The 24,338-nt window shown below is 54.3% G+C and overlaps 1 protein-coding gene across 2 annotated transcripts; it reads left to right on the forward strand.

The window, feature by feature from the left end:
• The first annotated feature begins 339 nt into the window (after nt 1-339).
• UBAC1 (UBA domain containing 1) lies at nt 340-22,655 on the forward strand. 2 transcript variants are annotated; one of them, XM_023742629.1, is made up of 11 exons: nt 340-500; nt 1,689-1,802; nt 7,405-7,525; nt 8,638-8,711; nt 11,433-11,540; nt 12,758-12,860; nt 13,163-13,271; nt 13,961-14,177; nt 17,346-17,432; nt 18,172-18,310; nt 22,020-22,655. In XM_023742629.1, the coding sequence occupies exons 1-11, from the start codon at nt 363-365 to the stop codon at nt 22,133-22,135; spliced, it is 1,326 nt and encodes a 441-aa protein (XP_023598397.1). In that variant the 5' UTR covers nt 340-362; the 3' UTR covers nt 22,136-22,655. The 2 variants fall into 2 exon arrangements, with proteins under 2 accessions (XP_023598397.1, XP_004388709.1); XM_004388652.2 differs by lacking the exon at nt 1,689-1,802 and having other exon boundaries at nt 363-500.
• Nucleotides 22,656-24,338: the final 1,683 nt, after the last annotated feature.

Here is a 24,338-nt window from a genome sequence, read left to right on the forward strand (position 1 = left end):
GGCCAGAGAACTACAACTCCCGGCATGCCCCGGGGGGCGCTCAACGCACTTCCGGCGCGGCGGAGGCGGTGGGAGCTAGGCGGCCGCAGAGAACTATATCTCCCGGCATGCCCCGGGCGCTGCCTGCCATGCACTTCCGGTGCGGCGGCGACAGCGCGCCCCCGGCGGCAGCAGCGGCGGGAGCGAGGCGACAGCTTAGGCCGCGGCGATTGACGGGCGGCCGGGCCGACGGGAGCCGGGGCGGGGCGGCGGCGGCGGCCAGCGAGGGAGAGCGCGGGCGGTCTGGCCCCGCCCCCGCCCCGCCCGCCCCGGTGACCTTCACGGCCCAGGCGGCAGGCGTAGGCCCCTGAGGCGCCGGCGCGATGTTCGTGCAGGAGGAGAAGATCTTCGCGGGCAAGGTGCTGCGGCTGCACATCTGCGCGGCCGACGGCGCCGAGTGGCTGGAGGAGGCGACCGAGGACACCTCGGTGGAGAAGCTCAAGGAGCGCTGCCTCAAGCACGTAAGGCCGGGCCGCCGCCCCGCCCCCCGCGACCCCCGGCCTTGCCCCCACGGCCGCCGCCCGGCCCCGCGCCGCGTCTCCCAGGCCCCACTCCGGCCGGAGGGCTGCGGCGCCTCCCGCCCCTTTTCTCATCACCCCCCACCCCAGGAACGCACACTTTCTAGACCCTCGTTCCTGAGCTTGAGCGGCCGCTTGTGAAGCGCTTCCCAGGGCCGGGGTCCAGGCTGAGTGCTTTACGCCCACCTTCCCAGGAGGTAGAGGCAGATCGGGAAACTGAGGCTCGGAGAGGGGAAGTTACAGTCGGGAGTAGGGCCTCATGGGCTTGCAGCGTTTGCGCTTATTTGCTGTCGAGGGTTTTTGTTTTTCGCAGTAGCTACCCTACGAGCCGGGGACAACGCCGAGGAGAGAGGGAAATCCTAGTAGAGGGCTCCCCTCCCTTCCCCGCAGAGCCTCCTGCTTGGAGCGTTTTCTTTTGGGGGCTGGTGTGTGGGCCGGTGCTGGGCTCTGGCCGCTTGTGCGTCTGAGCTGGGTCACTTAAAATAGTGCCGCTGCCCGACGCGTCCATGCGCACTTGAGCTTTCCTGGTCGTTCAGATCGATGAAGTCGGTAAGTCTAGGAAAGGGGGCCCGTGCCCAGTGTCCCGTCTCTGACAGAGCCACTTTTTAAAGTTTACTCACATTGAAATACTCATTGTATAGTTAGTTCGTGAAGTGGCTAATTTTTGGAACTAGTTCTTGAGGGCTTCTTCACTGCTGTAAGGCCGGCTCTACGCTTGGCGCTGGGGAGGAAGGATGGAGTGGTTTCCTCGTCGGGATTTAGGTTAAGGAGCCTGTCGCATTTTAATGAGGACTCCATAGGATAAAGTGCGTATCTGTATGTGTGACAAGTTGCTCTGGTGAAAATAAAGCAAAGTTTTGTCTCAAAGTGTAACCTTTTATTCTGTATTACAGCAACTACCCACAAAAAGTGCTTTATAATTTTTTATTGTGACGAAAATATATATAAGACAACCTTTGCCAATTCAGCATTTTTTACTATGCAGTTCAGTGATATTGATTACATTAATCATGTGCAGCCACCACCCATATCCCTTGCCGAGTTCTCCATCACCATTAACATCTACTCAGTGCTGCCACAAAGCGTTCTTTGGAGTCACTTTCATTAATAGGTTCTGTCACTGTCAGGCAGGTCAGGAAGCATTGTGCTTTCATGATCGAGCCCCCTTCTGGACCACGCCGGGTACGAGCTGACTTTTTCACACCAAGGCCAAGGGGGCTCCAGGTTCACATGCTCAAGGAGCAGGTATGTTTTAGTTGGTTGCTTGTTTTTTTTCCCCCCCTAGCCCAGTCAGTGTGGTTTAGGCTTCTAGAAAACCACCAGGACATTGCTAAGCCAGAAGGCAGGGGGTCCCCGGGCACTCAGACCTGTCCGAACTGTACTGACCCTGGATGGGCGCTTAAAATCCATCTTCTGAGTAAGGCAGGGGAGAAGTCAGTAGGAAAATTGGTATGGCATTTACTCTAACTCACTAATAGCCCAGATTTACATAACCATCATAATATTGTTTTATGAAGGGGAACAGGAAATGAGAAATAGCTGGCTGATCCACAGATGCTTGCTCATGAGTTTCAGGAGCACTTGGGGTTAATTAATTAGGCAGCCAGCGTGATAGGATGCTGATTATTATGATTCAGGTATTTATTATTTCAGTCAGTTTTGAGGTATGTCATTTGGGATTTTTTCTGAAATTACTTTAAATCAAGATTTTATTCCACTCTGCAGTCTCTCCACGTGTGCAGGATCTGGCCAGCAGGGGAGTTCCACATCAAAGGAGCTGAGATAAATTACTGAGCGGAGAGCTGAGCCACCAGAAAGTATTCCCACCTCCATGCCCATCCTGTTCTGCAGGCAGAGCTGCTCCTCCCGGGCCGCAGTCAGACGCACTAGTTAGAAAGGGAGAATTCCTATGTCCTGTGCATGAATGTCACCCAAATGTCATACTGCTGCTGGCAGTGAAGCCTCTCTTCTGTGTCTGTCTCTGCCGAATTCGGCCTTCTCAGGTGCCCGGGCACATGCTTGAGCTGGCTTTGTTTTCCTCTTCCTCTTTCCCCTCCGCCTTGAGGGGGAGGATGTGGGTTTTTCTTCTTTCTCCCCCCACAGTACTCCTGGGCGTGTGTTATAGCGAAGAGATGGCTGTTGTAGCTTTTAAATGGATTGCAATTGTTGCCTTGCCCTTTTTTATTTTTTCCAAATTGGGATCGCCTGGTGGTGTCTAGCTTCCTTTGCCCTGGAGTCGGGGAAGGGGCCGACTGCGCCATTTTGTTTAATAGGTGGTTCTGGATTTTCAGAAAATGACACCCGTAACGGTGGGCGCTCTTTTTGAGTGTGGTAAATGTTCATAAAATTGCCAGAACATCGTGGCACTTGCTAGTTTTACCGTTTCTGAGATCACATAGAGGCATATCTTCAAAACACAGGTTAGGTAGGGGCAGACTCCAAGTTACTGCTCTTCTGGGGAAGAGGCAGGATTCCAGTAGGGTGGCAGAGTCCCCTTGGCCGCGGTGGTGCTGTGTGCTGGGGCTTTTCCACCACTGCCACACCCTGGCTTGCTGGAAATGCTTCCGCTGAGCACAAAGCACAGTGAATAATGGTGCGCAGTGCGGTGACTCATGCCCAGGTTTTCCTCCTGCTGCTGTTGTCACTCGGCAGAGGACCTTGTCTTCAGGAGCCAGTTTGAGGATTGTTTGGGAAATTGCTACATAGGCTGGATTCTGAACTTGACAGATGAGCTAGCCCACTACAGATGTCAGAATTATGAGGAAGCACACTCAGCATTTCTGGGAACAGAGCCATTGTTGGATTCAGGGGCCAGGGCAGCCAAATGGTGGTGTGGCTTCCCGCGAGCTGGTCCACCGGGTGTCCCCCTTGGCCTTGCTAGTTTTGCTTGAATGTATGCCTACCCCTGAAGCCTTCATGAGCCTATTTTCCTATTTTCAACCTTAGGTTACTGAAGATTATAGTTATTATTTGTCATGGATTAAATTGTGTCCCCCCAAAATATAGGCCATAAGTCCCAGTATTGTGTGGTTGTCCTCTATTGTGTGATTTGATATAGTTGTTCTATGTGATGTAAATTCTAATCTCTGTGGTTAATGAGTTAGGATTAGTTTCTGTTAAAGAGGATTAGATTATGTTTGTTGTGTTAATGAGGCAGGATTAGGGTGGGGTGCAACACCCTTACTCAGGTCATAGCCCTGATCCATGTTAGGGGGTTTCCCTGGACTGTGGCCTGTATCACCTTTTATCTTACAAGAGATAAAAGGAGAGCCAAGGAGCAGAGAGAAAGGGTCCCTGACTACCACCGAGAAAGAAGAGCCAGGAGCAGCACGAGTCCTTTGGACCTGGGGTCCCTGTGCTGAGAGCCTCCTAGACCTAGGGGAAGATCAATGCCAAGAGACATGGAGGTCTCCAAGGAATGCTGGGCCCACAGATGTTGAAAGGAGACGAGGACTTCCCCCAGAGCTGACAGAGAGAATGCCTTCCCCTGCAGCTGCCACCCTGAGTTTGGACTTCTGGCCTCCTAGACTGTGAGAGAATAAACTTCTGTTTGTTGAAGCCATCCACTTGTGACGTTTCTGTTATAGCAGCACTGGATAACGGAGACACCCTTAAAGCCCCAGTGTTCAGAGATGGAGTGTATTCCTGGGTGTCTCTCCTGCTGAGAGGATGGCAGTGGTGTGTGCTGAGTTATTTCCTCAGGCCTCGGTGACAGCAGGGGGAGGTGGTGGTGTGTTCCGGCGGGTCGGAGCCCTGAGACGTAGCCCTGCTCCACCCAAGGAAGGACCTTGCCCTGCGCCGGCCTGGGGGCACATCCTGGGATGTTGCTGCAGCCCCCTGGGACTGGGATGTACCTAGCACTCAGGTGCTGAGTCAGGTAACAAGTATTAGACAGCGCCCAGTGAGTGGTTTCGCCCAGTTCTTCTTTCCTGATCTTCAGAAGCTTCATCTAACCTCAGGCAACCAGCAAGTGCAAGGAAATAGCTATTTCCCTGTTCTGCATTTTGCAGGTTTTTTGCTAAAGCTTAAATCGTTACAAAAAATTAAATCTGATGGTGTCTGTGGAGCATTTGTTGGAATATACACGTGCAGACCTGCTGCCCCGCCCCCCCGCCGCTATTCTGGCTGGGGCGAGGGGCCGCAGTGACTCGGCGGCTCTGTTTTGGGGGTGATGGTTAGGGTTTCCCCGGTGGCTTGCTCTGCTTGTGGTCTCTGCAGTTTCCTTCTGTCTCATCGTCTGGCAGAGAGACTGGGTTCCTGAGCTCGTGTTACAGTTTGTCCAGTGTGTCTCTTGACTGCTGTCGTCTCATCTGTCTGCCTGGGGCGAAGACTTGGCGGCCATTTGCTTGTGGCCCTGCCGCCGCGGTGAGGTGTCTCGTCAGTGCCCGGGCACAGCGCCCGGTGTGTGTGTGCACCCCATGAGTCAAAGCAGTGAACGCGCACCCTCCTGGTTGTGTTTGCACCTACAGACTGCACCTGGGGACGCCTGCCTGAATACCCCACCGTGTGAGACAGTTATCAAAACACAGAGTTAGAAGAGCGAGCCGAGGAGCGGGACCAGAAGGCCAGCAGCCTCCTCTGCCCGTGGGCTCTCAGCCCCAGGGCAGTGCTTTCGCAGACTGCCATTGCAAACAGCGGGGTTCCCTAACTGCCCCAGAGAGAGGGGTGCTCTCCTGCGTGTGACCCAGTCTGTCCCTGACCCTGTGCCAGTGAGGCCCTGGGACCAGCTGTCGTTAGTGCTGCTGAGAGACCTGCCATAGTCTTGGCCATTTCTTTGGGGTCACGGAGTGTCACTGGGGTGCGAGTGGCGGGTGCGTGGGGGTGTTGGGGTCAGTGCCAGGGAGAGGAGGGCTGTGTCTGGAAATGAGCAGAGTGATTTCCTGCTGACCAGCCCAGTGTCTTAGCTCCTGAAGGAGCTTCTCGGTGCCACGGTCCCAGTGACTTACTGCTTCCCAGCCTGCTGACGTGGCCTGAGTCTGGAGCTGCTGCCACTGCAGGCCAGTGACCAGCCCCCTGGTGCGTGGCCACTCCGTGAACTGGGCACGGGTTGTGTGTGTGTGGCTGTGCAGTGCCTGGGGGGTGTCAAAGTGGGCTGGTGATGCTTGGGGAGAGCCCAGTGCACAGGTAGGGACAGCATGGTCACTGTCCCCACCACCATGGTGCCTCCTGCACCTGCAAGATCTGTGCAGAATGATGTGTGCTCAGGGTGTTCATGGAGCCCGCATCCAAACAGGAGAGCAGGACTGACCAGGTGTGGTCATGTTGTTCTAGGAGCTGTGGACGGCTGTGAGGGCCTGGCTGAGACCAGAGTCCCCTGCCAGCCAGCTGCTGGGACCCTATCTTAGCTAGTGCTGTCATAACAGAAATACCACAAGTGGCTGGATTTAACAGACAGAAATTTATTTTCTCACAGTTTAGGGGGCTAGAAGTCTGAATGCAGGGCGCTGGCTCTAGGGGAAGGCACTCTCTCTCTCTGCCAGCTCCAGGGGAAGGTCCTTGTCTCTGACCTTCTGCTCCTGGGCGATCTCCCTGTGGCTTGGCATCTCTCTTCCCCCGTCTCTGCTTACTCGCCTCTTGTTTAACCTCTTTTATATCTCAGACTGACTCACGGCAGCCCGCACACTCACCTTGCCTCACTAATGTAAGAAAGACAGCCCGTTCCCCAACGGGGTCATGACCATACGAATGGGGTTTTGTTGTTACGTGCCATCGAGTGGGTTTGGACTCACAGCAACCCTTATAGGGCAGAGGAGAACTGCCCGTAGGGTTTCCAAGAAGCAGCTGATGGATTTGAATTGCCGACCTTTTTGGTTAGCAGCTGAGCTCTTAACCACTGCGCCACCAGGACTTTGACCACGGGCATAGAGGTTAGAATTCACAACACACGTTTTAGGGAAAATAATTAATCCGTAACAGACTCCTAGTTACAGGACTGGGGGGATCTCCTGGGCCATCTGCTCTCGGCCCCTCTGTGGAGTTGGAGGTCAGTGGCATTGAGCTGGTCTCTGTTCCCAGGCCATCTGGGAGCTCCTGTCAGAGTCAGGTCAGGGGAGGCGGCGTGGCTGTAGTGTGTGTGCGGGGGGCCGCACCCCTGGTTTGGTTGTGCTGCTCGGGGCTGCCTTCCACATGTGTGAAGACTTTGGTGCCTGCGCCCCTCCGCCCTTCCTTCCCCTGTCCTGGTGCCGTGGGCTTCCGGGCCCTGGTGAGTGAAACACACGGCCCTGTGAGGAACCGCGTCCATAGCTGCCGCTGGTCCCCAGTGCTGTTCTCGGAACTTTGCCAGGGTTCCAGCGGTCCGGCTCCCGTTTCTTGCTCTCTGCTAACCAGCCCTCTTTCCTGGCGCTGTCTGCGTCTTTCAGTCTCTGTGGAAGAAAGAGAAACAGGCGCACAGGTCACGTTGGGTCTTTTGATTACCTGGAAACAATGGATGTGCATTTTTATCTAAAAATTACTTTGCAGATCTTTCCGGATGAAGGAAGGGATTCGTGTTGCGTTAATTATTGGTGTGGTGTTGTGATCAAAGCTGTGAACCAATCTCAGGAGTGCCTGTGGCTGGTGGGGGACACTTGGCCCAGAGGGCCAGGTGTTAGGGCTTTCTGTTCATTTCATTTCAGGAGTGCCTGTGGCTGTTGGGGGACCCTTGGCCCAGAGGGCCAGGTGTTAGGGCTTTCTGTTCATTTCCACCACTGACAGACAGGAGCTCCTGGATTTAATCTGTGCTTTAATTTCTTAGAGAAAAAACTGGTGAATTCCTGGTGTGGCTTGAGGTGTTAGGTACTATATTATATCGTTAGTATTACGGTTTATTTTTTATCTTGAAATATATTTATGTGATTTCTTTCCCCAGTGTGCACATGGGAGCCTAGAAGACCCCAAAAATGTAACGCATCATAAATTAATCCATGCTGCTTCAGAGAGAGTGCTGAACGATACCAAAACCATCTTAGAAGAGAATGTTCAGGATAAAGGTGAGGGTGCTTCACGGCGCAGCCATGTTGGCACGGTGCAGCCGGACACCTGGGAGGGGGTGAACTTGACAGGTGAGGCACCCTTAATGCTAGGTCAGTGTCCCGAGTTGGATTTGAGCAAGAAAACCAGATCGACTGAGAGTGTTTTATTTTTGCTTTATTAAAAAAAAAAGTTTGCATTATAGAATGTTTGTGAAAAGCAACAGAAACCAACACTGAATAGACAGCAGACAGCAGAGAAGCTAAATGCAAACTTTATTTTTAATTCTGTTGCAGAGCAAATGCAGGGGCTCCGGAGCTGCTGTAGGTTTTGTTTGTGGTGGCAGTTAGGGTTGTGGTGGTTCCAGGCATCTTCGTAGGATGTCCTGACACACCCACTCCGTTGCTGTAGTTGTATGTCTGCAGGCACGTGGGGGAAACCTCACTGTTCTGTATCTCGTTCCAGTGATGACTTTAATTCTGGGATCCCTTTAAATAATCTGCCCTGAACTGCGAGAAGTGTCAGTAGACGTCCGTCCCTTGGATGTGATCATCCAGCTCAGAACTGGCGGTGGGCAGTCAGCACCAGTCCTGGGGTGGTTCCGTGGGGAGCTCTTGCCTTCCGTGCGGGCGACCTGGCCTTGATGCCCCGCCAGCGCACCTTCTCCTGTCAGTGGAGGCTGGTGTGCTGCTGTGATGCTGAACAGCTTTCCGGAGAGCTTCCAGACTGAGCCAGACTGGGAAGAAAGGCCTGGTGATCTGCTTCTGAAGATCTGCCAGTGAAAACCCTATGGAGCACGATGGTCTAATCCACAACCAGTCGTGGGGATGGCGCAGGACCAGCCCGCGTTTCATTCCATGGTGTGGGGGGTCGCCTTAAATCAGGGGCGAACTCGGTGACAGCCAGCAACAACGCTGTGGACTAACCAGACCGCAGGGTTTCTAGCTCTGAGGTTTAAGACCTAAGTGTCCCCCAGTCTGCACAGTTGTCAGGACTGGACACGTGCCAGGGGTGTGAGGTCACGACTGTGAGAGAAGGCGGGGCTCCCTTGGGTCATCTCGCATCCTTGTTGCTGTTTCATGGATGTGAAGCCATAGCCAGCTTGACAGACATAACTGTAATTTTTTTCTAGATGTCTTATTACTGATAAAAAAGCGGGCCCCAGCTCCACTTCCAAAGATGGCTGATGTCTCTGAGGAAGAACAGGTAAGTTTCCAAATTTGGAATTGGAAATCTTTATCGGTAAAAGTCTCCTACTTCTGAGACTTTTACTATTTTACTTTTTAAGGACCATTCTGTTCCCCAGTTGTTCCCAAACCCACCATACATAGTCGTTGAACTGCAGCCTGGCTACAGTCGACATAGCTACAAGGAGTTTGCTGTCATGGCTGAGCCTGTTTAGGTTACACCACTCCTGGGCCCCAGTCATGTTGGCTGGCGAACGGTCACACCAGTGTCACCGTTCCTGGGACCCGGGTATGTGGTTGGTGCACAGTCACACCGGGGTCACCGCTGCTGGGCCCCGGTCCCGTGGCCGTGCACAGTCACACCGGGGTCACCGCTCCTGGGCCCCGGTCCCGTGGCCGTGCACAGTCACACTGGGGTCACCGCTCCTGGGCCCTGGGCCCGTGGCCGTGCACAGTCACACTGGGTCATAGGAGTTTTGCACTGCAGAAAGGAGAGCCAGGGCACTCTCCAGTCTCGCTTTCACGCTTGAGCTGTTGTCAAACCTCCCTGTGGATTTGCCTGTCCCTCTGCTTGGCAAGCACTCGAATCCCTCTGACAGGAAGTTGTCCTGAAGGCATCAGAGCAGGAGCATGAGTGCAGCGGGGAGGGGAGGCCTGGCCCACGCTCGCCGAGTTCCCGGAGCAGCAGCGCTCCCTGTCTTCAGTTCCCAAGGCCAGTGGGTGTCCATTGGAGTTTGCGTAGTGGATCGACTAATAATCTGCATCTTTCCTTTAATTTAGGTTCCTTAGTGGTGCAGTGGTTAAGCGCTCAGCTGCTAACGGAAAGCTCGGTGACTTGAACCCCCCAGCCGCTCTGTGGGAGAAAGATGTGGCAGTCTGCTTCTGTAAAGAGTTACAGCCTTGGAGACCCTATGGGGCCGTTCTGTTCTGTAACATGGGGTCCCTGTGAGTCAGAATCGACTCGACAGCAACCAATTTGGTTTGGGTTAGGATAGCCGGGTGGTCTGTTGTTTGTTTAGTGACTGCCCCAATGCTCATTCTTTGGTAAGCTGAGTCTGTGAAGCCCACGCGCGCAATGTGAGATGTGGTGTGTGTGCAGGCGGGTGGTCTCTGAGCCAGACCTCATGTCTGTGAAGCCCGTGTGCACGGGGTAAGGCACGCGTGTGCAGGCGGGTGGTCTCTCTCTGACCCAGACCTCATGTCTGTGAAGCCCCTGTGCACGGGGTAAGGCACACGCGTGCAGGCGGGTGGTCTCTCTGACTCAGACCCCATACACGTGCCCAGGTACAGAGAAGTGCTGTGTGAAAGGGCATGCACGTTAACAACAGCTCCTGCTTTACTTGACTGGAGAGGCCGGTTTCTTACCCGTGCTTTGAAGCACTGGGGAGAGTGTTCACCCAGGAGAAAGGAGGCCAAACTCTGGGGGCTGGGCCCTGGGGCTCATCGTGGTGAGCTATTTTAGATTCTCATCTGGGACAAGTGGTGCAGGCGTGCCTGGGGGTGTCCGTTGCCTTATCTGCAGCCACACCTAGCCATGGTGCTGGCACACCCACCCCAATCTCCAGAAGCAAGAGCTGGACGCTGCCCCCAGCCCTGAGTCAGGTGGTTTCTGAGAAGTGCTGGGGGCAGGGGTGGGGTTAGGCAATTCTCAAATTACAGCGTGACCATTGGTATTCAGACTTAAAGGTCTCCTAACTAATGTAAACGCTAGGGACCTGACGCTTCCTAGATTTAAAAGAAAACCAAACCAAACCCTTCGCTGTTGAGTTGATTCCAACTCATAGCGAGCCTAAAGGGCAGAGTGGAACTGTCCCCTAGGGTTTCCAAGGAGCGCCTGGTGAACTCGAACTGCCGGCCTTTTGGTTAGCAGCCGTAGCTCTTACCCGCTGCGCCACGGGGTGTCTTTGCTTAGTCTTCGTTGCGTTGCGTAGCTGCCTTTTCTCCCGGGGTTAGTCAGCATCTTGTTGTTTTGTTTGTAGCTGAGTCTTCCCTGGACTTCTCACAGAATCCTCCCCAGATTTCCAAATTCTTCTATAGAATTGATAAGCCCCTCGGAAAATGTGGTCACATATATCAGGTCGCCTGTCACTTCCTTTTTCTGGGAGTCATCTCTCCAGGCACCTCTGGCCCCCTGCCCCTTCCGATTTGGTTACCTTCCGGCCTGCTGCACAGCCTGGCTTTTCCCGCCTCTCCTGTGTTGGCACCTTCTAAGTCTGTTCGCTTCCTGTGGGCTCCCGACAAATTGCCACAAATGTATCGGCTTAAAACAATGCTCATTTCTTAGCTCCTGGCTCTGTAGGTCAGAAGTCCAGGTGGGTGCGGCTGCTTTCTCTGCTCAGGGTCTCCAGGGCTTTTCTCTGGAGGAAGGACCCGCCCTCCAGTGCTCTCCCCAGCCTGGCGCATCCCCGTACTTCGTGTCCTTCTGCAGCCACAGCCGTGGTCCCCAGGGATGGCGCCTGCCCTCTGCCTCCGCCTGTCACTGCACGCTCTTCCCAGTGTCAGGCGGGAGGGAGGGCGGCCTGCGTGTCGTGTCCAGCCTTCTGCACGCAAGGGGCCCCCTGCTCGCAAGGGGCCCCCTGCTCACAACGGGGGCACAGCCCCAGCTTCCGACGAGAGACTGGGCTTGCCACGCCACGTAGAGGAGCTGCTTCCTGGCGAGAGCTTTTAGTTATTACTCCGCGTACCTGCCTTTTAGCGCTCTTGTGTTCATGTCTGACTTCCTCATTCCCTTTTCACGTAGAAAAAACAAGAAGAGAAAGCCCCAGACAAAGATGCTATATTCCAAGCGACAGCCAACCTGCCCTCCTACAACATGGACCGGGAAGTGGTGCAGACCAACATGCGAGACGTGAGTGCTCCGCCTGAGGGTGCTGTCCCCGTGCTGACGCGGCCACCACCGCCGGGGCCACGCAGAGGCATTGACGAGTACCTGGGAAGCCGGGTGAAGGGCATACAGGAACTTTGCTGCTTTTGTGACTCTTCTGTAAATCTAAAATTATTTCAAAATTCAAAATTAAAAAAAATTTTTGAAGGTAGGAGTGAAAAGATAGATACTATCAGGAAATTGCTAGCGTTTTGTCGTGAGTTTGGTAGAAATTGTCGTCTGTGTAGAAATCTGAACTCTTGTGTTACTTTGGGCTGGACCATTCCGAGAGGGAAAGCACGCCAGGTGCTCCCGGGGCTGGCCCAGAGCGACGGGCTGCCGGTGCCGGAGAGGACGAGCCCTGGCTGCCTCGGGAGCCCTCCCTCGGGGTCTCAGGAGAGTTCCGCAGAGGCTGGCCGCGGTCACTCCCTGGCTGTGTGTGTCGGGCTCAGGCGTGTCCGACCAGTGTGTTGTCACGCTGCGGGCGGAGTGAGCTTCACTTGGTGGCCTGCGGCTCATGTGGGAGACAGAGGAGAGCTATTTGATCTCCCACTCCATCCATGGAGCTGGGGTCTCATCTGTGAAGGGTGTCTTCTGGTTGAGAAGATGTATTTTTACAGCTGAGCTTGTTCCTGCCTGTTGTCGTCTCAGCAGGCTGAGTAGGCCCGTGGCAGCCATCTGATTCAAGGCGGGTCCGTTTGTCCAGTGAAGCTGGCGGAGAGGTCTCTGCTTCCTCCTCGCGCGGAGGGCCGTGCGTCCCGCTGCTCCGCGATTGTTAGCGAGCTCTCCAATCCCTCATGTTCGTGGTCCTGCCTAGTTTTGTAGGGGTCACAAGACTTTATGTCAGGAAAGGCCACATAAAAACGATCATCAGGCTGCACACACAGCATTCAGCCCTGGGTTTGCTTTCTCTGTGGTGTTTAGCTGAGGCTCCTGGGAGGCCTGGCACTCAGACCGTGTCCACAGGCGCCTGTACTGACAGAGCGTCCGGCTGGCTGGTCCGTGGCCCACTCCAGGGAGATGCGTTTGGCTACTCCTCCCTGCTGTTCTCCTCTTCCTCAGTGGGTCCCGACTTCATGGAACAAAAGACAACGTAATGCCTTAGAGTTCTGGGACAGGAGGGTGGTGTAGGAAACAGGCCTGCACAGAGTCTGTTGGGCATCTAGGGAAATGACCTCCTATTTGTTTTTCTTTCACTGCAGTTCCAGACAGAACTCCGGAAAATTTTGGTATCCCTCATCGAGGTGGCACAGAAATTGCTTGCACTGAACCCTGATGCCGTTGAATTATTTAAGAAGGCGAACGGTACGTGCGTACCCCAGACCGATGGCCGGGCTCTGTGTTCAGGTCCCACTGGTCCTCCCCCTGAGACCGTGTGAGTGCCTACAGTCCTCACCATGGGAGCTGGGCAGTGAAGAACCCTTTCTTTTCTACATTTGGGTGATGTTGGATCATACGTCATCTGCGTGAGTGAGAGCGGATGGCTGCATCTCTGCTTTGGGAACTGCCAGGAGCAGGAGGGGCTGGCCCAGGGAGCTCGGAGCACCCGCAGAGCTGGCACGGCACTGCCTGGTCCCCATGAGCCGTTTCTTATCTCTTGCCTGCAGCCATGCTGGACGAGGACGAGGAGGAGCGAGTGGATGAAACCGCCCTGCGGCAGCTGACAGAGATGGGCTTTCCAGAGAGCAGAGCCGTGAAGGCCCTGCGGCTGAACCAGTACGTGCTGGCTCCCTGCCAGCCCCAGGGGTTGCGGCTGCTCTCTGGGCTCCCGGTGGGGCCACCCCAGCTCTGACTGAATCAGTGCTAGGAGGAGTGGGGTTTGGGGGGGCCCTTCAGTGCCTGTCACAGGTTAGCTTGCCTTGGCGTGTCTGGGTTTCAGAGAGCTTCGACATCACCGACCAGGGTGTGATGCTCTGACACAGGCCTAAGTTTCCACGCGCTGTCATTTTACAAGAACCCAAACTTAAACCCGTGCACGGCAGGGGCGTCCATCCCCGGGACTGCTCTTCTCTCCCCGTGTCAAGACGCGCGTCGTGTTGTCTCTGTCTTCTTCAGTAAGACGTGTGTAGGCCCCCGCCTCTCCGTCGGTGCTGAGATCTGCAGTAGCCCATAGACACACCCGTCCCTGGGGTAGGCCCCTGTTGGCTTTGCCCCAAGCTGGTTGTGAGTCCCTCTGCTGAGCCAGTGAGCAGGTTTCTCTGTTCCGGCCTGGGTCTGGGGGTGGTTTGATTCAAGGCCAGTGCTGCAGATGCACCTGTATCTAATCCTTAAATAATTAGCCCTGTCACCACCTAATGCTGGAAAGGCTGTTAAAGCAGAAGAGTCTTTGTGGGGAATGTACGGGAAAGCGCAGGGCACTCCATACTAGTCTGGGGTGTTGGAAAGAGTCTGTCGTTCCTTTGCAGCATGTCCGTGACGCAGGCCATGGAGTGGCTTATTGAGCACGCGGAAGACCCCACCATAGACACACCTCTTCCGGGACAGGCCTCACCAGGCACCTCAGCGGCCGCCTCTGCCGAAGCGCCCGCTGAGACGAGTGAGGGAGACGAGGAGGCCAGAGATGAGCTAACCGAGGTCTTCAAGAAGATTCGAAGGAAAAGGGAATTCCGGGCGGATGGGCGGGTATGTGTTTTCGGACTTTTAGCATGGAATTGCTGTTTCTTCCCCTGACGCTGTGCTGTGTGGGTGAAGTCCAAGCCGCACGGCTGACCGTAGGCCTGAGTCGGCCGCCTTCCTGGCCAAAGCTGGGTGGGTGAGGGCTCACGGACAGGCCTAGAGGCCTCCTGGGCTTCCCGTGAACCCAGGTGAATGTATTTCCCTCTTAGGTGGTCCATGGGCACATTTGTCATCTCTGGCATCCCGTGAGCTGTGGCCCTCCGAGGCGGGGTGGGGGCGGAGACTAGAGCATCCCTTGCTGCCTCAGTCGCCCTGGATGGGGAGAGAGGAAGCTGCCCGGGCATTGACCCCTTTCACCGAGGCATCTGCAGGGTCTCAGGACCTGAGGTCTGGTTTCCTCTGTGGTGTGGCTGGCCAGCCTACGTTAGCATGCATTTCCATGACCCCTTGTCACTGACGCCTCAGTGCTGATGTTTTTACATTTCCCCGTTCTTTCTTTGGAGTCCCTGGGTAGTGTAAACAGCTAAGCACTCAGCTACTAACTGAAAGGTTGGAGGTTCAAGTCTACCCAGAGGCACCTCAGAAGAAAGGCAACCTACTTTTAAAGAATCAGCCAGTGAAAACGGTGGAGCGCAGTTCTCTGGCACACGGGGTCCCAGCATCGACTTGACAGTGACCGTTTTTGGTTCTTTCCGTACCGACTTGTTCTTTTACCAGGGTTTTAGTTCGTTCTTTCGTGTATGAACTCCTTCTAAACGTGCCGATGTTTTTCAGGTTGTAGATCTGTGAGCTCGAGGCTTCAGGGCTCGGCTCGGTCTCCTGATTCTCGCTGTGCTGTGGGTTGTTTTCTCAGGGTTTAGGACGTCCCACCGTGAACTCACTCGGGGGGGCCCACATGGCCTGAGTTGCCCCCGAGATGATGCTGAGCGCGTCTCGGTGGGGCTTCTGGGCCGGCTGCAGAGCTGGCAGAGACAGAGCCTCTGCTGGGGCTGCCTGTTCCGCTCCGTCCCTGTTCAGACCCTTTGCAGGCCCCAGCATTACGGGAGGGTCTCAGTTCCGACCCCCCTCGCGTGGGCCCATGGTTCATCACCTGTGCTCGTGGGGCACCGGGGCCCCGCCCCCAGGACGGCCCCTCTCCGCGCACGCGCTCATGGGCTAGTTTTCTGCCCCTGCTTGGCTGTTGTCACGTGGCTGTCTCCCTGTCCCGGGAGCTCCGCTCTGCACCCGGAAGTGTTCTTATTTTGTACCCCTCCCGCCGAGGTTTGGCAGCAAGCCTGTCTCTTTACCTTAGTCTTCAACCTTGCGGGAGCCAAGGCCGGGTCTGGTTTGGGGCCCGTGATAAGGTGGGGCGGCTCCCCGGGGTGGGCCTGTCGTTCTCGGCCCGGTCTTCGCTGGTCACACTGGCCCTGCACGTCTCGTTAGGTGCCTGACCGGCGTTTCACGCTTCTGTTGCCGCTTCACCGTCTTCCGTTCCCACCTCTCTCCACGTGGTCGTTTGCCCAAGCTTCCTTTCCCGTTTTGGTTTAGAAACATTGCCCAGACTCCCTTTTTCTGTAACAGTTGTTGTTCAAGAACGTCCGAGTTTGAGGGGCTCATCAGACTGTGGTTTCTGTAGCAGGCATGACGTTGGCAGCAGTCCGACAGGAGCAGAATGTTCGCTCTGTCGCAGGAGAGACTGGTGGGAGAGCCCGGCCTGGACTGAGACCAGGGTGGCCTTTGCAACCCCTGTTCAGCCTGCCCCCTCCCGCCGTGGGCAGAGCCAGAGGCAGCGTGGGAGTGGAAGGGAGGGCAGGGAGCTTCCTCCTGGGGTGGACCTCTGCGAAGGATTGGGGGTCTTTTTCTGGGCTGAGACAGAATGGTTTTCATTGAAACTAATGGAAAAAGCTGTCCTATTCTTGGATGCCACGCTAGCTTCCAGGCTGTCTTACATCTCTCGGATAGCGCATGCTGCACAGCCAGCCCTTCCTCAGTGTTCGCTGCCCGAGGCCCTGGAGTTGGAGGGGCACAGGAGAGGGAACGGGGAGCTGGAGTTAGAGGGGCACAGGAGAGGGAACAGGGGGCTGGAGTTAGAGGGGCTCAGGAGAGGGAACGGGGCCCTGAACAGAATGCTGGCTCTGAACCAGCTGCCGCGTCGTCTGGGTCCAGTTCAGTGTCCCTCTGATGGCCACCCTAGGAAACCTCTGAGACACTGACACTACTGACCACGCTGACACAGTGAAAATGCACTCCGTAGCAGGTGCGGGGTTCATGGGGACACAGCGTCACCTGCGCAGCCCCTGAGAGCTAAGGACCTGGCAGAGCTAGACCAGTTAGCCGTCGCGAGAACGGGAGCGGGCTCCGGGGACCTGAGAATGATCTGACATTCAAGGGATGAAGAGAAGCCTTGGAAAACTGACTAAACCCTTAAATATTTTTGCAAAATTGGCGCTTTTAAAGGTTGTGCTGTAAAAGTCAAGTCTAGTAGGTGAAGGATGTTTATCTTCTCATGGTTTTGTCCTGAATGTGCACCCCATCCCCCAAAACGTCGATCACTGCTCCTTGTTCACTCTGAGAACTAGCACGTGTTTACAATTGGAGTTTAAATTTTATCACATTTGATATTTTAAAAATAATTTTAGTTTTTTTTTTAGGATAAAATCTGAATAAAACCCCCCTTTTTTCACGAATTACTGTGGCCTTTTTGTCTGTTTAAATCGGATTTACGTATGTGATGTTTTCTTTAACACCGCTTATTCTTGGATAACACGGCCTTCTGGAATAAGCTTCTGTGTGGTTGCTGACGACATTTGTATCCAGACACTCGGGACAAGCCCGGGAGGGTGTGAAGCGGCCTGGCCGCCCATGTCGCGGTGGTCAGTGCACCTGTGTGCAGGCCTCCCCCCCCGACCCAGCTCCCTGTGTGGCTGCCTCCTTGAACGTTCCTTCTCACAGCCGCGCGCCTCCTGGCTTCAGAAGCTTGTGCTCAGAGTTTTGAAAGCCCACACATGTTTCAGTAGAGCTGGAAGGAAACGTAATTTTGTGGCAGAAAATCCAGCGGTCTTGTGTTAAAACAGCTTTTACTGAGATGCTGCTGATGCGAAGGGGCTCAGCCCCCCCGCCACGTGCCTGGCCGGGGAGGTTTGCCACCTGGGTCCCCGAGCGTGGCCCTGAATGGTCTGTGCGGTTCTGCTTTAGGCCGTCGTTTCCCTGATGGAGATGGGGTTCGACGAGAAGGAGGTGATGGACGCCCTCCGAGTGAACAACAACCAGCAGAACGCTGCCGTGAGTACGCCGCCCGCTCCGAGGAGGGACGCGTCCCCGTCCCGTCCCGAGGGCCCGTGCGCCTGGCTGCTTTCACCTGCAGTCAGCTCCGCTGCTTGGGAAGCGCCGCGTTAGGGTAGAGGGCTGAAGGAGTCAGCATTTTAAAAAACGTGTGTTTGGCTGAGAAAGTCCTTGGGCTGTCTTCCTAAAACAGCGTACCTCCTGTGTACGTGTCATGTGTGCACACATGTGTGTGTGGCTGGTTTATCTACGTGTTTGTTGGCCCCTGTTCTCTGAGCACACGCTGGCCTCTGAGGGGGTCTGCTGGGCTGGGCTCGGCGGTGGGCTTGTTGCACCACCCGCTCAAAGATGACAGATTCAGTGACTCAGCTGGACCAGTTCTAGCCGCTGGGTCTGTCCCGATGTTTCCATCCTGCCCAGGACCACCCCCCAAGAACAAGTCTGTGGGTGTTCGTGACTGTTCCCAGCTCCCCTTGTGCCATACCGTGCCCACAGTGGGGCTGGAGAAGTCACAGCGCCCTTGAATGGCGCCGCCGGGTCTGCTGAGGAGGCCAGCTCAGACATTCACGGCACCAGAGCTTGGGCCTGGGTGTGTTTTTACATTGCCATCTCTTATGCTAGAGAAGCCCTGGAGACCTGGAGTGTGAACAAGGCTGGGACCAGTGGCAGGCAGTGCGTGATGTTGGCCGTGTGTCCTGGGAGGGAGCTCACGACCACTTTGACGCTCTTGTGTTTGCAGTGTGAGTGGCTGCTGGGAGACCGGAAGCCCTCCCCCGAGGAGCTGGACAAGGGCATCGACCCCAACAGCCCCCTCTTCCAAGCCATCCTGGACAACCCTGTGGTGCAGCTGGGCCTCACGAACCCTAAGACACTGCTAGGTATGTGTGCGTTCTCCGTGTGGCTCAGGGTGGGGTGCACGGCCATCCTGGACAACCCTGCGGTGCAGCTGGGCCTCATGAACCCTAAGATACTGCTGGGTATGTGTGTGTTCTCCATGTGGCTCAGGGCGGGCACATAGCTAGCTGTTCCTGACTACAACAAGCAGAGGTGGAGCATGTGCTGGAGACACTGTGTGGGACGCTTCCTGCCATGCGGCTCGGCGTAGTCCAGTGTCACACCTACCGAGGTCACTGTGGGCCCTTCTTAAGTGACGGCTCAGCGCACACTTGAGAAGTAACAGCTGCAGTGGGTGACTCAGGCCCGAGGGATACAGACAGTACCACAGGCTCACTGTCTGAGGGGACGTGGGGTCTGGCTTTTTGCCTTCTCTGGCATCTGGTTATTTTTAATGTGAAGCGTGTATACAGAACTGTTTAGCGGTAACTCTCCATCCCCCCCCCCAGGCTCTGGTTGTTGTTAGGTGCCATGGAGTCAATTTTGACTCATAGTGACCCCACCTGACGGAGTGGAACTGCTCCATAGAGTTTTCTAGGCTGTGATTTTTACGGGAACAGATCGCCAGGTCTTTTCTCCAGCAGAGCTGCCGCCTGGGTTTGAACTGCCCACCTTTAGGTTAGCAGCCGAGCTCGTAACTGTTGTGCCACCGGGACTCCTCCAGCCCCTGGTGACCACTAATAAACCCGTCTCTGTGTTTGCCTGTTGTAGATGGCTCACATAAGAGAGTCCGTACCGGATTCGTCCTTAGCCTTTTTGGCTCGGCGTAACGTTTTCTCGGCTCGTCGGTGTAGGACGCGTCAGGCCTTCATCTCTCGTTATGGCTGAGTGGTATTCCGCTGTGTGGATCTACCCCCTTTGTCTGTCCACTCCCCTGTTGGTGGACGTTTCGGTGGTCTCCTCTTCCGGCTGTGGCGACCGGCGCTGCAGTGACTGTTGGTGTACAGCTTTCTGTTTGCGTTCCTGCCTTCGTTTCTAGGTGTACACCTGGGAGTGGAATTGCTGAGTCATGCAGTAGTTCTGGGTTCAACTTTGTGAGGAACCGCCAAACGTTTCCACAGCGGACGAGGGTTCCGGTTTCTCCACAGTCTCACCAGCACCTGTGGTTTTGATCGCGGTCACTCTGATGGGGCAAGGTGGTGGTCTGGTTTTAGATGGCTGCGGTGCAGCAAGTCGCTTAATGTGGCCCTTTCAGCCGCGCATGGTCTCGTGACTCCCACACACTGATTGGGTGGGGCTATGCAAATAAGGTGTTTGTGGCCTACCAAGGGGAGCAGACAGCCTGTTGATCATGTAAATAAGGTACATGGTACCCTTGTGGGGGTGGGACCATGCAAATAAGGTGCATGGAACCCTAATGAGGGGATTGGTCAGTTTAACGAAGGGCTACAGTGAGTGTGCTGACCAGTGGAGTGAGAGCTGAGCACCTTTGGGCAGGAGGCTTGCTACAGAGTGGGGTGCCTCTGGGCACTCGACAGAGGTAGGCTTGCTGACCCATGGGAGCAAGGGACAGCTGAGCCTCCTTTGGGCAGGAAGCTTACTGGCAGAGTAGGTGCATCCTGGCACTTATTTGTGAACCTAAAGAGCTTTGTAACACTTGCCTGAGTAGGGCAGAGGCCAAGGGGCCTGAGGGCCAGAGAGGCGTGCCTGCGGGCACAGCTGAGAAGCGGCTGTGCTGATGGAAGAACTGTATCCCGAGTCGTTCCTGATCCTGAATTGTAACCTGTTACTTCCCTCGTAAACCCCATGACTGTGAGTATGGTCTGTGAGTTCTGCATGGCTGGCACAATGAATTATGGAACCCCGCCAGGAGGTAGAGTGCCGTGGGAAGGATGGCTGGTGTAGAATTGGTAAAGAAGGTGGGAGAGTGGAGATACGTCTGACCTCTGCCTCATGGGAATCAGCCTTGGGCTGATGTTGATGGTGACTCTTCCCCCTCTGACGTTAGAGGAGGTCAGACGCCATGACACCGTTCTTACAGTGACTTCTTTGAGATCTAGAAGTTAAGACGTGCGGGCGAGAGTCGTTCCCCAGATGAACGGCCACCCGGGTGGTTTCCCGCTGAAGCCGTGTCCATCTTCTGGCTCAGTCGTTCCACCCTGTGGATGTTTGCCCGAGGGGATGGGCTCGGGGCCCAGCCCCGCGCGGGGCGTCCTGTCTCGCCTCTTCCCTTACGTTTCGTTCTCACAGACACCGAGTTGTGTTTTAGCTTCTCTTTCTGGCTTTTTTTTTTTTTTGGAACATTTTATTGTGCTTTAGGTGAAAGTTACAGAGCAAGTTAGTTTCCCTTTCAATAATTTATACACAGATTGTTTTATGACATTGGTTGCAATCCCCGCAACGTGTCAGCATTCTTCCCCCTTTCCATCCCAGGTTCCCCGTTTCCGTTCGTCCAGATTCCGTCCCTTCTTGCCTTCTTATCTTTGCTTTTGGGCAAGTGTTGCCCATTTGGTCTTGTGTACTTGATTGGTTTAAGGAGCATGTTCCTCACAGGTGTTGCTGTTTGTGTTCCAACCTGTCCAATATTTGGCTGAAAGGTAAACTTCGGGAGTGGCTTCAGTTCTGAGTTAGCAGGGTGGCTGGGGACCATAGTCTTGGGGGTTCCACCAGTCTCTGTCAGACCAGTAAGTCTGGTCTTTTTTGTGAGCTTGAATTTTGTTCTGCGTTTTTCTCCTGCTCTGTCTGGGACCTTCCATTGTGATCCCCGTCAGAGTGCTCAGTGGTGGTAGTCTCTCTGGCTTTCTAAGCTGGTTTCAGAGGGTTTTAATCAGAACAACTCCAGGGGGCTGTTAGGGGCTGGGTGTTGTCACGTGTGTGCCGAGGCTCGCCCAGGCCTCTTCGACCCTGAATAGTTGTGAGTTTCTGTGCCATCCTCGAGGCCTGTGAACATGGGGCCACTTTTCTGACATGGTTCAATGTCTGCCCACGCGACAAGGCCCACGATCCGACCACATCCCCTGTGTGAGGTGGCCGTCCGCCTGCACGCGCCCTCCGTGTTGCTGTGTGTGTGGACTGCCTGGCTTCTTGGCCAAAAGGCATCTCTGCTTTCTGGGGAAGTAGTTTTGTAGAACTGTTTAGAAAATCAAAGTTTTCATTTTGAACAAGTGCTTAATTAAACTTTTAACGTGCTGGTGTTTTAACCGTCTCCCTACGGTGAGCATTTAGGTTTTTCCAGTCCGCCGTGACTAAGTCCTGCAGCCCTGCCTTTGCTCCTGGTGGTTCTGCATCTGGTGACTTTCAGGGGTGGGACTAGAGGTGCAGTAGCTGGCAGCGGCCGTGGCTGTTTGTAGGGCTCCTGATCGCTGTTGCCAGGGTGCTTCGGTCAGCCAGTTTACACCTGCCTCACCAGCTGGGCGAGTCTCAGGGTAAGGGCTGCCGCGTACGAGTGGTTTCCATGTGAGCCGTGCGCTCACGGAGCCGTAGGAAAGGCGGTCCGTCTGCATCTACACTCACGGAGCCGTAGGGAAGGCGGGTGTGTGTGTCTGTGTGTGTCTGTGTGTCTGTGTGTCTGTGTGTGTGTGTGTGTGTGTCTGTGTGTCTGTGTGTGTGTGTGTCTGTGTGTCTGTGTGTGTGTCTGTGTGTGTCTGTGTCTGTGTGTGTCTGTGTGTGTCTGTGTGTGTCTGTGTGTGTGTGTGTGTGTGGCCGAGTTTGCAGAGTGGCTGGCGCTCAGCCTGTCTTGCTCTGTGCCCACAGCTTTTGAAGACATGCTCGAGAACCCGCTCAACAGCACGCAGTGGATGAACGACCCCGAAACAGGGCCGGTCATGCTGCAGATCTCCAGGATCTTCCAGACCCTGAACCGCACGTAGCGCCACCTCACTGCTCCCCGCTGCAGCGGCCGCCAGAGGAGGCTCAGCCGGCCGGGAGGTCCCGGTGGGCTCACTGGTAACAGAAGAGCTGAGGGTCCGAAGAGCCACGGGCTGCGGAGACCCTTCAGCTCCGCTGGGGGTGGTGGGGGAGAAGGGCCGGGTGGAGGGGCTGCTGGAAGCTACCCTCACAGCCTCGCCTGGACTGTTCGCGGTGGCGTTTGCTCCCACTTTTTAATCTTCCTGCTTAAAAACCTTCTGTGATGGTAGTTTGTAAGTCTGCGTTTTTAGCGTCTGACAGTGTTTACAAACAGTGACCGACGTGTCACTGGCAAGTTGAACGATCACCCCTTTCCAAAGAGTGTTCCCTGTGGCCCTTGGAGTGAATGCTGCTTGAATCCTCAATTAGGTGTTTGCATTAGAGTCCACTTGTTTGAAAGAAGGCATGTTTCAACCCAAAGTGTTCACATCAGACATACTAATTGAAGCAGAGTATTTCATAGGCGATTTTTCTTTAATAAACAATTGCCCTTTTTCCAGTTTTCTGTCTTAGTGTTATTTTAATGCACAAAGAAAAAGTTGTATCCTTTTTTTTGGCAGTGAAAATACACACAACAAAACATTCGCCAGTTCAGCAGTTCCTACACGTGTAACTCAGTGACATGGGTCACATTCTTCAAGTTGTGCAGCCGTTATTGCTGCCCTTTTCCAAATTACTACACTACCATGAACGGAAACTCGATACCCCCTCAGTGAAACTCCCGCTCCTTCCTCGCCCTCCCCCGTAACCGCTGACAACCTTTGCTTCTGTACATTCGCTTGTTTGATGTCAACGAGGTCCCACAGTGGTTGGCCTTTCACAGCTGACGTAGTTCGCTCAGCACGTTTTCAGGTTCGTCCACGTTGTGCCGTGCGTCAGGACTGGATTCCTCTGCTTGGCTGCTGGTGTTCCAGGGCGTGTACCTGCCACATCATGCTTATTCGTTCATCTGTTGATGGACCTTTGGAGTGTTTTCCCTTTTGGCTGTTGTGAGTAATGCTGCTGTGAACATTGATATACAAGTATCCGTTTAAGTCCCTGCTTTCAGGTCTTTGGCTGTATATCCCTCAGGTTAGGATGGCTGGGTCATATGGTAATTCTCTGTTCAACGTTTCGAGGATAATGCTGCTGTGAACATTGATATACAAGTATCCGTTTAAGTCCCTGCTTTCAGGTCTTTGGCTGTATATCCCTCAGGTTCGGATGGCTGGGTCATATGGTAATTCTCTGTTCAACGTTTCGAGGATAATGCTGCTGTGAACATTGATATACAAGTGTCCGTTTAAGTCCCTGCTTTCAGGTCTTTGGCTGTATATCCCTCAGGTTCGGATGGCTGGGTCGTATGGTAATTCTCTGTTCAACGTTTCGAGCAACCACCAAACTCTTTCCACAGTGGCTGCACCATTTTACATTCCCACCAGCAGTGGATGAGGGTTCTGGTTTCTCCACAGACTTGCCAACACCTGTTGTTTTCCTTTTTTTTTTTTTTTGGCGGGGGGGTGGTGGATCACTGCCATCCTGACGGGGTTAGGTGGTGTCTCACTGTGGTTTTGATTTGCGTCTCCCTTATGGCTGATGCCGTTGAGCGTCTTCTTGTGTGCTGGTTGACTATTTAAATATCCTCCTTGGTGCAATAGTTGCTCAAATCCTGTCCCCATTTTTTTTGTTTTTTGTTGTTGTCGTAGAGGTATTTTAATGTATTTTGGATGTTAGATCCTCATCAGATATGTGGTTCTTAAAAATTTTCTCCCAATCTGTAGGTTGTCTCTTCACTTTTTTGATAAAGTCCTTTGATGAACAGAAGTATTTAATTTTTAGGTCCCATTTATCGATTTTGTCTTTCCCTGCTTATGCGTTTGTTGTCATATCTGATGGCCTGTTGTTAAAAACAAGGCCCCTCAGCCTTGCCCCTGCGTTTTCCTCTAGGAGTTTTATGGCTTTGGTTTTCACATTTAGGTTCTTGATTCATTTTGTATTTTGTGTATGGTGTGAGGTATGGATCCTGATTCGTTCTTCTGCATGTAGAAATCTAACTTTCCCGGTGCCATGTATTGAAGAGACTCTTCCTTCCCCATTGAATGGACTTAACCACCATCATCAAAAGTCAGTTGACCATAAATGTATGGGTTTATTTCTGGACTCTCAATTCTGTTCTATTGGTCTGTG

The sequence above is a fragment of the Trichechus manatus genome, unplaced genomic scaffold (assembly GCF_000243295.1).
Source record: "Trichechus manatus latirostris isolate Lorelei unplaced genomic scaffold, TriManLat1.0 scaffold00214, whole genome shotgun sequence".
Lineage (NCBI taxonomy): Eukaryota > Metazoa > Chordata > Mammalia > Sirenia > Trichechidae > Trichechus > Trichechus manatus.

Bases quoted from the DNA above. Each gene is read 5' to 3' on its own strand.
- UBAC1 (XM_023742629.1), top strand. From the start codon at position 363: ATGTTCGTGCAGGAGGAGAAGATCTTCGCGGGCAAGGTGCTGCGGCTG. The intron at 1,803-7,404 runs GTATGTTTTAGT...TTCTTTCCCCAG, and splicing joins TTCACATGCTCAAGGAGCAG to TGTGCACATGGGAGCCTAGA. The intron at 18,311-22,019 runs GTATGTGTGCGT...CTGTGCCCACAG, and splicing joins GAACCCTAAGACACTGCTAG to CTTTTGAAGACATGCTCGAG.